General features: G+C 37.3%; 2 protein-coding genes across 3 annotated transcripts; both read left to right on the forward strand.

Moving 5' to 3' along the window:
• Positions 1 to 4,712: 4,712 nt before the first annotated feature.
• Positions 4,713 to 8,545, forward strand: LOC143377226 (uncharacterized). The gene has a single exon (XM_076828291.1). It carries the CDS (start codon positions 5,292 to 5,294, stop codon positions 5,952 to 5,954), a length of 663 nt encoding a protein of 220 aa, XP_076684406.1. The 5' UTR covers positions 4,713 to 5,291; the 3' UTR covers positions 5,955 to 8,545.
• A 5,150-nt stretch (positions 8,546 to 13,695) lies between these two features.
• On the forward strand, positions 13,696 to 16,881 carry LOC143377190 (uncharacterized). 2 transcript variants are annotated; one of them, XR_013087254.1, is made up of 3 exons: positions 13,696 to 14,131; positions 16,236 to 16,299; positions 16,654 to 16,881. XR_013087254.1 is itself a non-coding variant. In XM_076828227.1 (2 exons), exon 1 carries the CDS (start codon positions 14,576 to 14,578, stop codon positions 16,295 to 16,297), a length of 1,722 nt encoding a protein of 573 aa, XP_076684342.1. In that variant the 5' UTR covers positions 14,324 to 14,575; the 3' UTR covers positions 16,298 to 16,299; positions 16,654 to 16,881. The 2 variants fall into 2 exon arrangements, 1 of the variants encoding a protein (XP_076684342.1); XM_076828227.1 differs by lacking the exon at positions 13,696 to 14,131 and having other exon boundaries at positions 14,324 to 16,299.
• Positions 16,882 to 16,906: the final 25 nt, after the last annotated feature.

Genomic DNA, 16,906 nt, shown 5'->3' on the forward strand with positions numbered 1-16,906 from the left:
CTGGGGATATGCGGGCAATCGGGTTAGGTCGGGAGAAGTCGGGCGGGTCTCCACGACATACGAATGCTCGGGCAGCCCGACGGTGAGGCGTCTGTGAATCGCTGCAGCTCTCGATTGTCATTTCTACCTAAATTAGCTATACAACTTCAATCCGGACGAATCCGGAACCAATTCTTTTTGCATTGTAATACAAACCGTTACCAGATATGATAACACCAGGATAAGCATCGGAACACACAGAAGTTCAACAAAATCGTGAATAAAATCTTATGATCGCAAAAACTGAATCCTTGATTATTTCCAAATATTAATACCTATAGAAAGATATGTGAGGAAGAAGTAAAAACTGTTTGAAAGTGCAGTATACATAGGTATACTCATTACTCAGGCCCGGCGCGTGGTTTTTTTCTTGTGTGTGCGATAAATGTTGGGCCCCTTTCCGAATTTTTTTTTCAATAAATCGAGCATCTTCAGAATCGTGTCCCACTCTCGATATATTACCACTGCCGGTCCCGAGTCGCGACAATACACCGAGAGAAGACTGTATAAATCATATTTGTAGCAACATAACAAGTCGTTCATTTTTAATTTAAAAATTTATCTCATATTTTTTTTAAGTCTTCGACGCTTTTCCCGTTGCGGCGCCTATGTGTATCGCGCATTTTGCACACGCAACCAACCGGGCCTGTATACATACGTACACGTACCTACCTGAAAGTTTTCATAATGCAAGAATTTACACAATTTCCTTAAGGATGTTTGGGGCGTACAATATCAGACAAAAGTATATGAAATTTGAAATACACGAATATCTACGTTTTACGCACAGTAAATTTAGATGTAAGGAACTCGAACGACAGATGGACTCTTATTTTTACTCCTAGAGAGGTATCTTTCACTTTACAAATGCTTTTTCAAGTATTATTTGCGGTTTTCTTCATTTACGAGCCTAAACTTTTGACAGTGAAGATGCCGTGAATTCAACTGTGTAAATAACTAATAACCGAACGATGTTTCAAAGACTGAATGAGAAAGGAAAGTGCGGCATAAAATATTTTAACCTTCGACGAAGAACACTGCTTCATGAATGCATAAATAAAACACAGAATATTGATGCATTGTTACTTAAATATATTCAACTACCTCAGGCAGCAAACATTTTACGGCTTGTGCAAATTTTTGAAATCGAGTATTTCCGGCCTTGTGGTACGAGTACCCCATTGTTCGACGCAGGGCCGGCTTTAGGGGGGGGGGGCAAGCAGGGCGGACGCCCGGGGCGCCAAATTTGTAAGGGCGCCGCTGTGTGCGTTTATTCATTTATATGCGTTCTGCTAATTAATTTTCGTGCCCTTGGAGGGGCGCCATGATAATCTTGCCCGGGGGTGCAAAGTATGCTAAAGCCGCCCCTGGTGCGACGTCCAAAAATGATGTCTTAAAGATGTCTGTCTTATGAATTTTTGAGGGAGGAGTCTACAGGTCGAATGATGACATGCTATAAAATATTTCGCGCCATTACGCATTTTTATTTTTTTTATTTTTTTTTATAAACAATTAAGATCAATATGTAAGTACCTAAAAGTTGAAATAGTTTACGAGGAAGTGTCTTGGGTATTCATGTCTTCAATTTTTGTATTTAGTAAACAAATTTTAATATTTCAGTTAAGTTTTATAATAATTATCCGAATAAATTGTTGTCTTATAAATACTTAATGCTATATGTCCAAACAAATTTTACGTTATTGATAGACACAACGAATATTACAATATGAGAATATGTATATTAAATAATTAGGGGTGTGTAAATACCCTATCTGAAGTGAGTAAAAAGTGATTATAACGGGGCAGGCCAAAATGGGACGTAAATTTTGTAAGAACATGTCTACATGTATTATCTACAGATAATACGTACGTACTATATATATATATGTGTATACGTTTACTTACGATTTTAGTCAAGTATCTTTCTGTAATCAGATTATTATCTGTTATATTATCTTTGTTAATTTAGAATACGAAACACTTAGAAAAGAAGGATATAATTCCAATTTTAATATTTAACAACAAACTTTTATTGACGATACTTACGAAAAAGAATATTCATGCGTTCTATATACGCCGTATCTTATTATTTTCCCATTTGTCATTTATACTTTGGTCTCTAGCAATTATATGAAATCATCATTGGAAGCAATAGGTACCTACCATGTTTTTCCCGCTATTATTAATTAATGTTAACTTACGCTTACAATAACCGAATTCTCATGCGAAATTAAATATAAAAAACATTTTATTGGCACATATTTCTTTCAACTTGCTTGTACGATTAAAAATCAGTAGTTCCCATAGAATTGAATATTAATTCGACATAAGTACTATTTCGTTTGAGAATGCAATATCGGATGGGTACTGCTTCTCTACGGATCCAAGAAAATTATAAATACAAACGTAATTTTGGGGCAATACATTTATTCCTCGTATATGCACGTGCACGTACACACACTTTATGCTGCATAATTTACGTTATATACAAATACGTGATTGCTGTAAATATATCTATACACGTTCGCGCGATGGCGACACGAAACTACAAATACTTGTCTGGAACTCATACATCGGCTTAAACAGAAGAATTTCAAAGTACATACGTAAGTACTCGGTAGTTATGCGAAATATATAAAAAAAAAAAGAAACTCGAAGGGCTAACTTCCTACTACATACCTAACCTCTAACAGTAAACGACAGACAAAAAACCTCAATCGCTTCGCTTTATATTCTCGTTCATTCATGCAGACAATTTCTTATGGTTAGTGAATTAGTGATCGTTCACAAGCATTCGTTCCTATGTTTACCTAGTATTTACAAAAGACGCGATCAGTGGTACGTATTTGCGTCGAATGATGCGCCAGGAGTACACGGGAACGACGATTTACATGTAAGTTCGTCGCGCGTCAGAGTACGTACGTACAAGTTATCGATTCGTTATTGAACGAGACACAATCAAAGAATCTTGAGTAACGCAAACTGAACGTATCAACACGGTGACTGCGATCCAACGGTTCGTCTGCCACGCTTCCGGGGATCGTGGAGAATCTAGTTTTCTCTGTTCCTGTTTCTTGTTACAGTCGATAGGTTGCGCTACTGGTAACAGGGGCGCATCGAAGTCTACTGTAACGATAACGCCATCGTCTACGTAATATCACAGATAACCTCTCACTGTTGTACCACAAAAATCATGGTTACATCGATAATTAAAGATAATATCACTTCGCAAACGTCTTGATTTCCACCGAATTTCCTAATTGACTATCCCATACAATTGTTCGTAATTGAGCTGTTTAACATACAAACACATACAAAATTATTCACCGTGTAACTAACAAGTGCGAAGGTGTTTGGACAAGTTTCTTGCTATGCATCTTTGAGTTCTAGACTGGCAACGAAAATGGACACGTGGGACATGTTCAAATTGGTTTTGATCGTATGAGAATGTATCGCAATGAAACTCGGGCCAGGTGGCGCTCTGATCGTAGTGCTCAAGATAGCGTCGAGTCGTTTCCCATCTTGGCGTTGATTAGATTGACGCTTAGACCATATATGCCACGAGTCATAGTGAAGCAAAGATAACGGGCAAAAGTGACGTCACTTGTGGGCAAAAGATAATTCAAAATGGTGGATAGTACCTCATACCGTATATACAAGTGAGGTTATGTCTTTTTCTGTGAATAATTTTTGAATAATTATTAATAAAGGTGCAAACATGTTGTATAAAGAATTGCAAAGACAATGATTAAATCGCATTTTCGGAAATATTTATACATCGCTGTAACTTCCATCATTACTTTGCCCACATGTGACGTCACGTAGATGATTTAATCTTTGCGTCAAGGCAGTTATTTGAAGCCGTGTCTATAAGTATATATGGTCTAAGGATTGACGCACGGTGTAATAGACAGGTGTTCCGACTCTGCACCTTTTACCCCAGCGATTTTCTGCCGGTTTCTGTTTAGTTCCCCTGGCCGCCGCGAGAGGCGTCGTGACTTACAAGGAAACATATCGAACCCGAAAATTCTGATTGTAATGAAACTCCGTACGATTGTAGAGCATGTCGGAGTATGTAAGAAACGATTTTTTTTTTCTGCGGAAAAACACTCCGAGGGGGTGAAATCAGCCCCCAAATTTTCAGCGATTTTTCGTTTTTCGAGTATAACTTTGTAACGGTGCGAGGTAGAAGAAAACCGTAAATGGACAAAATGTTCAGTGTTTGATGCCGTATAACGTGCTGCAAAATAAATGTTTGTACGTCCAACAGTTTATAAATAAATTAAAATTTTCGTTATTTTACATATAATTTTTTTTCCGTGTAAAAGTTATAATTCGCAATGCTTTACTAAAATGTAAAAGGAAACAATTTTGGTTCATTTGTTTATTTGTTTACAAAAATTTTCCGCCTTTGTCCATATTACTACCATCTGCCACTTGACAATCGAGGATTTCGACGAAACTTGGTATACAAGCACACCATTTGGAACTATTCGACAAGTATTTGTCTGTATCGGCGGAAATTCATGTTTACAGGGTGAAACTACTCCCTCAAGATTTAGGGGTGGGAACCTTCTAAAGCGTGTAACCGAAAAAGTAATAGACATAGAAAGAAATGTTAAATACAAAAATTACTCGAATTTTTATGAGGAATAATATAATTTACAGTTAATAAATGAAATTTTAATTGCTATTTGTTAATTCCCAAAACAATATAATTGTGCCTAACACTGCTCGTAAATAGTATTGTATTTGATTCTTCCTTACCTTGGTCAATTTCTGTACAATGTTTGTCACGAGTGGAAACAGGCGACTCTCAAATGCAAATTATCGTTCTCGACCACGACGTTTTATTTACAACACCGGCCACCGTAATCGTGACCTTCTGCCCAACAGATCGTATACGTGCATAACGATTCTATTCACATCGCTGTGTGGGTAACCGTGGTTACGATTGTTGTGACCAGACAAATTTAAAATAGAAAAGCCAATCTACGCAGCGATTTAAAAATAGTTGTTATGTCGATAAAAAAGCCGTGGAAAAACAGCGAGTACGTTGGCCGATGTTGTATATAAAACGCAACGATCCAGAATGAAAATTCGCATTTGTGAGTCGATTGTCAAGGTTCGCGCATAGTTCTCACCACATTACGGTACGCAACTCATTACAGCCCTAGTGTAAGACCTGTACTGTTCGATAGTCATCCTAGTCTTTCGATTCTGACATTTGTTAAAGGTGCACGTTTGTAAGAATGGCGCGAATAAATCCTGTTCGTGTTATCCAGTTGCTCGTGACAACATTCGACGTAGCGAATATAAATCGACCGGATGCGAACCAACAAGAGGTGGAACTGCACGATATTGTAGCAGATATTATACGAAGAAGTGTCGAGGACGCAACTTTTACCATGGAAACAGACACAGCGTTGGAATTCCTTCAACCATTTCGACCACATTCAGAAGAGTTCGTTGATGAAGAGGCACTATCGCCAGAAGACTTACTTGAGGTATTTGAGTCAACGCAAGATGAGGAGCAAGCCTGCGTTCCAGAAGAAGGTGGGCTCGTGGACTTGGAATACAAACAAAACGCAGTCGATTATTGGAAAGGTGGTAAGAAAAAGCGTCTGTCACTTGAGAGCGTTAGACAAAAGTTGAGAAAGGTAAAATCGGTGTCACAGTTATACAGGTGGGAGCATTATTTAGAAAAGGGAGGGAATCGAAGGGAAAAACTAATGCAAATATCCCGTTCTGTTTTTAATCAGTTTTGTGCTTCTACGGACGTAAACGGTATAATCCATGATACTGATTTGCAACAATGGGCGTTGGAAGCAAATATAGCGGTTTCTCTTCAAAATTTTAAAGCCTCGCCAATGTGGATTGTCACGTCCCGCGACGTGGAGTCTACTATTAATTAACTCTTTAAATCATATATATTTACTATTTCGTACTTTGGTATATTATAACCACCTCACATAAATTATCAACATAATATGTAGCCGATAAGGCACTATAATTGAAACTCGCGGTAAGAAGAGCTCGAGTCGTGAATCTACGGACGGCAACAGCAAGCAGGAAAACAGCTAACACGAGAGGTGGCAACCAGCCATCTACACGCACACCAGAAAGGCCCAACCAACACCAGTTGACGTTCAGCGTGGGACAGAGGCCCCATCCGCCAGTGGAGTAAACACCTTCACGGAGCTGCGCTCCTGATCATCGCTAGCCACTTGCCCTCCCATTATTTCCCGTAAATCAAGCTCCAATACGGATTCGATGTATATTAACTTCAATCCCTAGTACGTAAGCTGTGCGGAACCAATCGTACAGAGTACGTCGAGACCCAAAAGCGTAACAATCTAATATATGAATTAAAATAAGAATTTAACTATCGACGCTGCTGAAGGTTTCGTATAACGGCAGGAATCCGTCTTAAGTCACGGAGAAGACACCAAAATAGGTGCGCAATAGCTCAAATTCTGCAGTAAACAAAACTCTCGGATAGCCGCTGGAACAAATTCTTCAAGTGATTCCCACGGCAAATGATTGGGAGATTTCATCTCCCACCGTCCTAATTGTCATGTGACAAACCTGGAGAAGGAGTGAGCAATAGCCCTATAAAAAGGGACTGATCACCCGCGGAGCTGATTACCATATTATCGTATCACCGTTATTATCATTGTTTAATACGCGTTCAATAAAAAGGGACTTAAACTGTTGAAACCACGTTACAGAAAAATAAAGGTAAAATTTTATGTTAAACCAGTGAGTGAAGTGTTTCCACCCTCAACTCCCCAAATCCAAATCAAACGTTCGTCTTGTGGAATAGTGAAATCAAATACGAAAATGCATATTGACAGTTCACGGGTTGCGTTGATTGAAGGTATTACCTATGAGCAGAACGTTGCCCGCGGTTTTACCAGAGATTAAGCGTAACGCGTAATCGACGCGATAGATTTAAATATAAATGAAATTCTAAATAAATGTTGCGAATGAGGGAAGATCACGCTCACCTCCGCCGATGGTACCACCAAAGAGCAGAACGTTGCCCGAGGTGGCGCCTGGTGTGAAAGGTGGAAAGTGATTATCGGTCAAATAACCTATGCAATCGTGAATTCCAAAAGACGAATGCCCCGAAATCACCGTGCGGGTCGCCGAGTGCAGCTACGGAAATTAAAGTGGTCATACAGCGACGCACCAGCTGGGGAATCAGGACTCTTAGGAATTGTCAAGGATCCGACGGTCAGCCGGGAAGACGTGCCCAATCAGATCGGGATTACCCTGGCACCCGGAGAAAGGGCGGCTCCACAACCCGGGACCGCACCCAAAAATTACGAAATTACACCGGCGCGTATAGTGTGGAGGCTGATTCCGATAGACCCGCCATCACCGCGAGAGCACTGAGGTAATTAAGAAAATGCAAAACCCAAGTATAATCTGCTATCGACCAGTTCTCAACTATCCCAGAGCGTCAATGTCCCTGGACTAGCTAAAAAGCGGGTAAAAAGAATATAAACTCCAAAAAAAAACGCGGCTCCAAATAGGAAGTAGGGACGTAACACAGACAAATACTTGTCGAATAGTTCCAAATAGTGTGCTTGTATACCAAGTTTCATTGAAATCCTCGATTGTCAAGTGGCAGATGGTAGTAATATGGACAAAGGCGAAAAATTTTTGTAAAGAAAGGAACCAAAATTTTTTCCTTTTACATTTTTGTAAACCATTGCGAATTATTACTTTTACATGGAAAAAGATCGTCCCCAACCCTCACGGTTAGAAATTATATGTACAACTTCTACCTCGCACCGTTACAAAGTTATACTCGAAAAACGAAAAATCGCTGAAAAAAATCGTTTCTTACATACTCCGACATGCTCTACAATCGTATGGAGTTTCATTACAATCAGAATTTTCGGGTTCGATATGTTTCCTTGTTAGAAGGTATATAAATATGTGTTAATGAGATCGTGGTAGTAGAGATTTTAATGGTATTACTGAGCTTGCCAGGGAAATCCTACGCGTAATGGAGGGGGAACATGCCACGCATGCGCGTGATGATGCTGTCATTTGACTGAACCTTGGCGTCGATTGGTTCGACGTCAGGGGGTCATCACGCGCATGCGTGGCGTGTTCCCCCTCCACTACGAGTAGGAATTCCATACCAGGCCTGTATATATACGTAAATGCCTTTATAACAGCCACGAAATCTGCCGGCCGCCAAAAGAATTAGGACGAAAAAGTTGCACATTCTGGACAGGAGTCGGAACACCTGTCTATTACACCTTGGTTTGACGTCACTGCGTCATCACGCGCATGTTCAGACGCTATCCTGAGCACTACGATCAGGGCGCCACCTCGCAGTTTCATTTGCGATACATTCTCATTCAATAGATCCGATGTGATATTACATGTATGTACAACATTTCTATTAGATGATGTATGGGTGTTTGTACTAAATACTGCGACTACATATCTGGAGAATATAATGTGGATTCGTCGATAGAGTTGACTAAATAAAAAGGGTTGTATAAGATTGTTTACTTGTGAGAGCCCGATGAAGTTTTCTATAAAGAGTAACATAATTTTGGTCCGTTATATAATAAATGCCTCAAGGTTAACGACGGCAAACATATTGCGACACATGACAGTGCATGCGTAATTTTTAAATTAACGCTACGCACTACAATAAGTGGAATCAAATTCGTAATTTACATTTTAAAGAGGAAACGAGTTCGTACTCCTTTTGCCCATTAATCTGCAATTCATGAAGATTCTGTTAACGTATCGATCGATATGTATCGTTAATTAGCGGTATATAATTCAGTTACAACAAATATTATAACTCATGAAGAAATGCATTTAAAAAACAACTTGATATATATATTGTATTCTCAACAGAATCAATTCACATCGATAAATAATCGGTACCATCCTCGGCTCCTATCGCAATTGCTATCGGTAATAGTTGTGGGGGAGACCGGGGCAAAGTGGGGAGGAAAAAGTTTGAAGTCGAATAAAATTTTTCCCTTTCAATATAAATGTTTGGAAATAGATTTATGATATAATTAAAACATTGCTGTTGATAAATGACGAATAGCAATACTTAAAATAAACTTAGAGTATATTAAAAATCAACTTGAAAGAAATGATGCAAGAGGTATCATTCTACCCCATATATGCGGTAAAGTGAATTCCTATCCGGGGTAAAGTGAGGTGCAACAAAATAAGAACTTTAATTAAGGATATAGGTAAATATTTACTCCTTGCGCTGGAACGACGTGTGTAGCACGGCAGCCTCTAGCTTTTTTGCACCGTGGTTGTCAAAAACTGTGGCAGATTTTCCATTTTTTTTAGGTTAGTTTCTGTTCCACCACGCCACGTGGTTTCCTAGCCAACTGATAGGTTAGGATATTGCGCACATCACTTGCGCATTGGTTGTTAGCAGCCATTTGCAGCTCAGTTTACCCCGGTCACTTTACCCCGAATATGTACTCACAAGGAGAATATTTTAGGTGTCCGCCTCCGATCATTTTGATTTTTGGATATGTTATAGGGGACCGAAAAATAAGAAATACGTGTTTTTTTATTTTTCCCCGTTTTCATATTTGGGGGGTTGAAAACTGCGTTCAAAGTTAGGGTTGAAAAATCATTTTTGTGGAATATCTCGAGAACTATTAGAGATAGGGGAATAGTGTCAATGGACGAATTTTGTGTCTTTGAATGCGAAATATGACTGACTCACCAGATTTTCAAAAAGTCCATTTGTTTAAATAATACATAAAAAATTGTTATTTTTTGTTAATAATTCTTGTAAATCTTCATCTACTTCCATGCAAATTTATTTTCTTATTTATTTCAGTATTCCTGGTATAAAAGTGGGTATATAGACGAGAAAGCAGGAGATTTTGAGAACCCTGAGTACTTCGCTTTTGACCAGAATACACAAACAGCTGTAATTAGATGCTCGTAGTGTCAGAAATCATTTTGTTTGAAACACTTCTTTCATGAATACCATTTTTGTGATCAATATGAACCATAAGGTCTGCGATAATGTAAACACATTCATTTGAGGACGTAGCCCTACAGACACCTCGTACTCGAAATGGCAATTTTCTTCACATTAGAAGTAATATCTAGTATACAAAAGGAAATTATATGCGTATTAGATATGTTTTGTTTAGAATTTTATTTCTAGATGACTTGAGAACTACATTTCCCTGTAGGAGGACACCTTACTATAAGTAAACTTCAATAATAATTATATTTGTTAATTTGTAGGAAATACAAATTCTGATTTATCCGTATTTTCGGTTCGGCTGTGAAGTATAAGAAAATAAATTTCCATGAAAATATTTCGCATTCAGAGACACAAAATTCGTCCATTGACACTATTCCCCTATCTCCAATAGTTCTCGAGATATTCCACAAAAATGATTTTTCAACCCTAACTTTGAACGCAGTTTTAAATCTAAAATAGTTTGGGAAAAGTTAGTTGACTTGAAGATAGTATGGAATGCCTTAGTATGGTTGAAAGCCAATAATCCTCTATACTCAGAAATTGTTTTACCACAATCGCACGATTTATTGCTGAGTGCCACCCCCCAAATATGAAAACGGGGAAAAATAAAAAACACGTATTTCTTATTTTTCGGTCCTCTATAACATGTCCAAAAATCAAAATGATCGGAGGCGGACACCTAAAATACTCCCCTTGTCAGTGGAAAATGAATTATTTAATAACGTTAGGATTAATGTTTTCTCAAACGCGTGTACATGTATGTTTATAAGCTTGTTATAAACACGCAGAAAAAATTTGGAGTTAAAATCACACATTTAAGACTCATTTATCCAAAAAGTTAAATTGAAAAGAAAACCAATTGGAAGTCTCTAAAACTTCATTTTCAATTTTTTAAATGAATTTCCATTTTTCGATATCTGAATGTGCATAATTATCATTGTGATATTACACACATTTATTACGTCACAAAAATTTGTGAATGTATTCTATTGTTAAAGAATAAATTAAGAAAGCTCATTTTACCCCGAGGTTCACTTTGCCCCGGTCTCCCCTATAATATTTCGAATATCGACAGATCTTTGAACTTGTATTAACGGTTAGTTCGAGGGGCACAAAAAAAGTAAGGCGAACTTAATTCGTAACGATTCGTCGAGATCAGATTCAAGTCGGTCCAATTAGGAGAAGAGTGATGACATCCTTTAAGGGTTGGTCAAGATAGTAAAGGTCTAGCGAAACGCGACATATACGCAAGCAGGAACGTACAATTGGGTATATAATGGTTCACTATACAAGAATAAATAAAAAATGTGGAATTAAGTTTTTTCACACGAACCATAGTTTTTAAAGAATATTTAATTCTAAGACTCATCCAGCTGCTTATCTAGCACGTGTGCTTCCGACTAAAGATTGGCAGAATACAGAAATAAATACAACACAACTGCAATTAAAATATTAATTCTCAGGCAAAAATAGTTCAAAATTTTGGGAAATTTTTTTTGCCAGTGGAGTTTTAAAATCCTTCAAGTGTGCGTGTTTGGATTGAGATTGACAAAAGAACACCACGAACCCGTACTCACCGATTTCAATGAAACTTTTTGAAGAGTGATCCAAGACAAGAATAACGATATGGTTTAAAGTGAAATGGGCGCTCTCACTTTTTCGAGTATAGCTCTTAAAGTACAAGAGATAGAGAAAACTGTTTCGAATAACAGTTTTATGGCACGATAAGCGCTACAAACTTGCGTCAACAGAATTTGAAACAAGTTTTTCTTTCTTGAAAAAAAAAAATTACCACACATTATTTTTAATAATTTTTACACTTTCGTAATAACTAAAAATATTGCGTGTTTTATTCTGAATTCAGCCGTATATACTGATTTTACAATGCATCATCGGCTTATGGAGTAGTACACGGTTCCGCGCTACAACACATAGTAAACACGTGGCGTTTGCTGCAGCCGTAATATGTGACGATAATAAATATGACAACATATTCAAAGATATTAAAATATATTACGTATAAAACAGCCAGATATATTGCAACCCATATTTTTAAAGGTAGTGACGTTTGATTTGCAAGACAGTGATTAATTTCAACCGAAGTTTGTACAATGCCATTAATTATGCAATTTTTGTAAAACAAACAATGTAATCATCTGATTGTAAGTTCCAAGAGCCTAGAGCTCCCCTGACAAGGGAACACCGCGAACCCGGACTCACCGATTGGACCGCAACTTTGTGGGTTTTTAGAGTGTCTCAAAAGAAGAACAACGGTGCGTTTCATTTGGGCCCTATCGCCCTTTAAGGGGTTGCAAAATAACCTCAAAGTCAAATTGGTATTTCCACGTTTTCGCGTATAACTCTCAAAGTACAACAGACAGAAAAAAATGTTTCAAACAAAAGTTTAATGGCGCAAAAAGCGCTACAAAATAACGTTAACACAATTTTTGAAAAAAAAATTTTTCTTAAAAAAAAAATTTACCCTCAAGTTATTTTTTAACAATTTTTCCATTTACATAATAATTAAAAATATAGGGTGTTTTTTTGTGAATTCAACCGTGTATATGAATTGTATAATGCCGATAGGCTTATGGAGTTACACGATGGCAAGTACACGGTGCGCACGGTTGCGCGCTCACAACGCATAGTAAGTTGCGTAATAAGACTCGTTTTGGTTGCTGCAGGCCTTAATACATGACGGCGCCAAATATGATAATATTCAAAGCTGCTAAAGTGTATTATCTATAATTTATTACTTATAAAATAAACGAGCGTATCGAGCTATTTTTAATGGTGTTCATATTTGTTTGTGGAAGGTATATTTAATCATTTGATAAAAGTGTTGACACAACTACCATATTTGTTTTGCAGAGGTACATTTAGCACGAGGTGTTTTCAAGTGTATGGTTAATTATTGATAATGTCGCATGACTGTTTGTGAAGTTCCCGTTATTAATGCATAAGATTAACTAGTCATGCCGTTTTTGAAGAAACAAATTTATCTTGCATGCGACATCCTTGTATCCTTATCTTTCTGTCTCATTATAAATACCAAGTTTTCGCAGCTCAACTTCATACTCGTTGTCACTGGCATTCTTTTAACTGCAAGCGGTACAAGTTCCCGATAAAACGGTGGTAATTAATTTACTGGTAACTGCTCTACATATATCTAGAATACCGCCGTCTCCTATCAATCATAGGGAAATCGAATTACCAGAAACCATACATACCATAATAGTTGACAGTAAGAATGACGTTTCATTCACAACCGACTGTGTTACTACCCTGGGATTTGAAGAGCTAGCGCCACCCCAAGAATGCGAGTTTGTTCAAGACGATAAAATCCAGGAAGACGAAGAATTTACTATCAATGAATTTGATGATGCGTGTGCCCCAGGTGAAAGTGGTAACGTAGATTTAAATTATAAAATTCGAGCTGCTGAGGTATGGAGCAGCTCAAAAGACCGGAAACCTCTGGGCAGTGTGCAACATCAATTCAGGAAAGTTAAATCAGTTCCACAATTCTATCGCTGGGAAGCAGCGTTGGCGAACGGTGGTACACGAAGAGAACAGCTGTTATCTATCGTGCAATATGTGTTGGACAAATTTCAAGCTGCTATCGATCAGGGCTCATTGTTAAAAATAACGCGAGGTAAATTTTTTTTTTTAAGAAAAAAATTTTTCAAAAATTTTGCTAGCGCTATTTTGTAGCGCTTATTGCGCCAGTAAACTTTTGTTTGAAATATTTCTTTCTGTCTGCTGTACTTTGAGGGTTATGCGCGAAAAAGTGGAAGTGCCAATTTGAATTGGAGGTTAGTCTTCACCCCCTTAAGGGGGGAATTTCTTTTTTTTTGGTCAAAAAATCGATTTTTTGTTTTTTACAGAATCTTGTAGTTTAACTTTGTAGGAATGTCTCTGCAAAATTTTAAGTCAAAATTCATAAAATTTTCAAAGTTATGGACTTTTGAAGTAAGGTATATATTTGGCGGCAAGTGATCGAGCGATCGATACTCCCAGAATCCATGGTACTGTTGTAAAACGTTTATGTTATTGGAGTCGTAGTTTTCTAACAGCCAAGTTCAAATGTATTTGCAGTGACATAAGCATAATTTGACAAAGACATCTTTAGTGACTTCGTTTCGTTCGCCTTGACTCTTGAGCAGTTAGGCCTAAAAGGACGGTGTCAACAGCTGCGGAGCAGACCTACGGTCTGCTTACAAGTACGTGTCGAAAGACAATTTCCAGATGTGAGAAGGAAAAGTCTCTCTATCCTCTTGAACTCTTTAGAGATATTTGTTCGCTTACGTTGCTTGGAACGAGCAGAATGTCTTCGGCTTTTGAAACGTGCACTTCGCTCTCTTCCTGTGAATCTCGATATTATTGTGTTATTGTTTAAACTGTTATTTGTGTTTTTGTTTAAACTGTTATTTGTGTTTTTGTTATTAGTTATTTATGATCTCTTTCTTTGTTTTGTTTTGTCATAGTTTTATTGTTAAATAACTTCATTTGAACACGAGTGCCATGGATAGAAAGCAGCATAGAGGAAGTTCTACGCGTGCTGATAGAACTAAAAAAAGGAAATTCACGGGAAATATTCATACTCGTGAAAGAGAAATTTCATTTGCGAGTACGTCTGCTAAAAAATTAGCATCAACGAATCTTGAAGATTTTACTGTGAATCCAAGCCATGGATATCGGATTATTGCTTTTTTATCAGTTTTCACTGCAATATCTCAATTTGTTGTATGTAAAGTGTGTAAAGGACAAGTGAATTTTTGTGAAACTAATTCTCGTGGATTAGGATTTAAAATCACAATAGAGTGTAAATGTGGTTCTCAATACATAAATTCGTGCCCTTTGATCGATGGTAAATCCTATGAAATAAATAGAAGAATTATTTTAGTTTTGAGAATGTTGGGAGTTGGCAAAGAAGGTTTAAATACATTTTGTGGCCTCATGGACATTTGTCAAGGAATTAGTTCCACTCTATATTATACTTCTTTAGATAGTATATATTCAGGAGCTAAAACAGTTTTTGATATTTTGAGAAGGAAAGCAGTAGAAGAGGAAAAAATAAAAAATGCTGAAAATGGGAACCCGATGACAGAGATCACAGTCTCCGGCGATGGTACATGGAAAAAGAGAGGATTCAATTCATTATTTGGAGTCACATCACTTATTGGAAAATATTCTAGCAAAATAATCGATATCGTAGTGAAATCTTCATATTGCCATGGTTGTAAAGTGTGGGAATCAAAATCTGGTACGGTGGAATACGACCTGTGGATGGAAGAACACAAGGACGAGTGCACTGCTAACCATAGCGGGTCGTCCGGAAAGATGGAAGTGGATGGCATGAAGGAAATGTTCCTGCGATCTGTAGAATATTTTGGAATAAGATATAGAAACTATATTGGTGATGGAGACACAAAGACATTTAAAGCATTGCTCGAGGAAAATCCATATGGTGACGATTTTATATTGAAGAAAAAAGAATGTGTAGGTCATGTAGAGAAACGTATGGGATCGCGGCTAAGAAACATAAAGAAGACCAAGAAACTCGGAGGAAAAAATAAATTAACTGATAAATTAATTAAACAATTAACAGTGTACTATGGTTTAGCTATCAGAAGACATTCAGGTTCTATCGATGACATGTACGAAGCTATATGGGCAACATATTATCATAAAATATCTTCAGATAAATATCCCAAACACATGTACTGTCCAAAGGGGTCTGGTAGTTGGTGTAAATGGCGTAAAGCTGAAGCTGAAGGTACTCTTAAACAATTTAACCACGAGCCACCACTTCATGAAGACGTTGCAAAAGAAATAAAATCAATTTATGAAGATTTATCTTCAAAAGAATTATTAGAAAGGTGTTTGGGTGGTGAAACTCAAAATAACAATGAGAGTTTCAACTCGTCGCTCTGGCGACTTGCCCCCAAACACCTTCATTGTGGACTGAAAACAATTGAGATTTCAGCATTTATAGCAGCAGGCATTTTTAATGAAGGCTGCTATGCAATTTTAAATATCATGGACAATATTGGTATCGTTATTGGAGATCAATGCAAAAGTTTCGCCACGACTAGAGATGAATGGCGATTACAAAGATCGGCGAGACGAAGCCTTGAAGCAACGAAAAAGGCCCGTACAGAGGCTAGAATGGCAAATTTAGAAAAAAATCAATTCGACGAGCAAGAGGAAGGAATAATCTACGGACCTGGAATAGCTGATTAGTTGTAAGTACCTGATATTTGTTCAGTAACTGCACTACAAACTTTAAACGCGTTTTTCTCGACACAACTTTTTCGTAGCTGGTTGACATGATTTAAAAAAAAGTACTGGATCGATCAACTTGAAATTTTAACTGCATGTTAAGAAAGAATTCTTTTATCGTTTGACCTACAGGCAAGACGATAGGTTGTATATATTTTTTTTAATTATCAAAAGTTCGGGTAATTTTTTGCAAAAAATCGAACATCTGAATTTAAACAGTTACCATTTCTCGAAAAATATATTTTTTTTATTCATTGTAGGTCAAACGATAATTATATGTGTATAAAATAAAATCTCATTAGAATTTTTGATTTCAGATAAACTGGAGGGCAGATATCATGTCAACCGTTAATGAAGCAATTGTGCGGAGCGTCCTAGTTCACGGGCAACTGAAACTGTATTTTTAAGTGAACTGAACTGAAAAAATTTATATAACATAATGAAAGTGTTACTAACACATATACAAAGTTTCAAATTAATTAATGTTACATTTTTGTTTATAAAAAATCCTAAAGTATCGATATTTTTGACCAAGAAAAAAGAAATTCCCCCCTTAAAGGGCGATAGGGC

Source organism: Andrena cerasifolii, chromosome 15 (assembly GCF_050908995.1).
Source record: "Andrena cerasifolii isolate SP2316 chromosome 15, iyAndCera1_principal, whole genome shotgun sequence".
In the NCBI taxonomy this organism is placed as follows: domain Eukaryota; kingdom Metazoa; phylum Arthropoda; class Insecta; order Hymenoptera; family Andrenidae; genus Andrena; species Andrena cerasifolii.

Coding starts and splice junctions, on each gene's coding strand:
- LOC143377226 (XM_076828291.1), top strand. CDS start 5,292: ATGGCGCGAATAAATCCTGTTCGTGTTATCCAGTTGCTCGTGACAACA.
- LOC143377190 (XM_076828227.1), top strand. CDS start 14,576: ATGGATAGAAAGCAGCATAGAGGAAGTTCTACGCGTGCTGATAGAACT.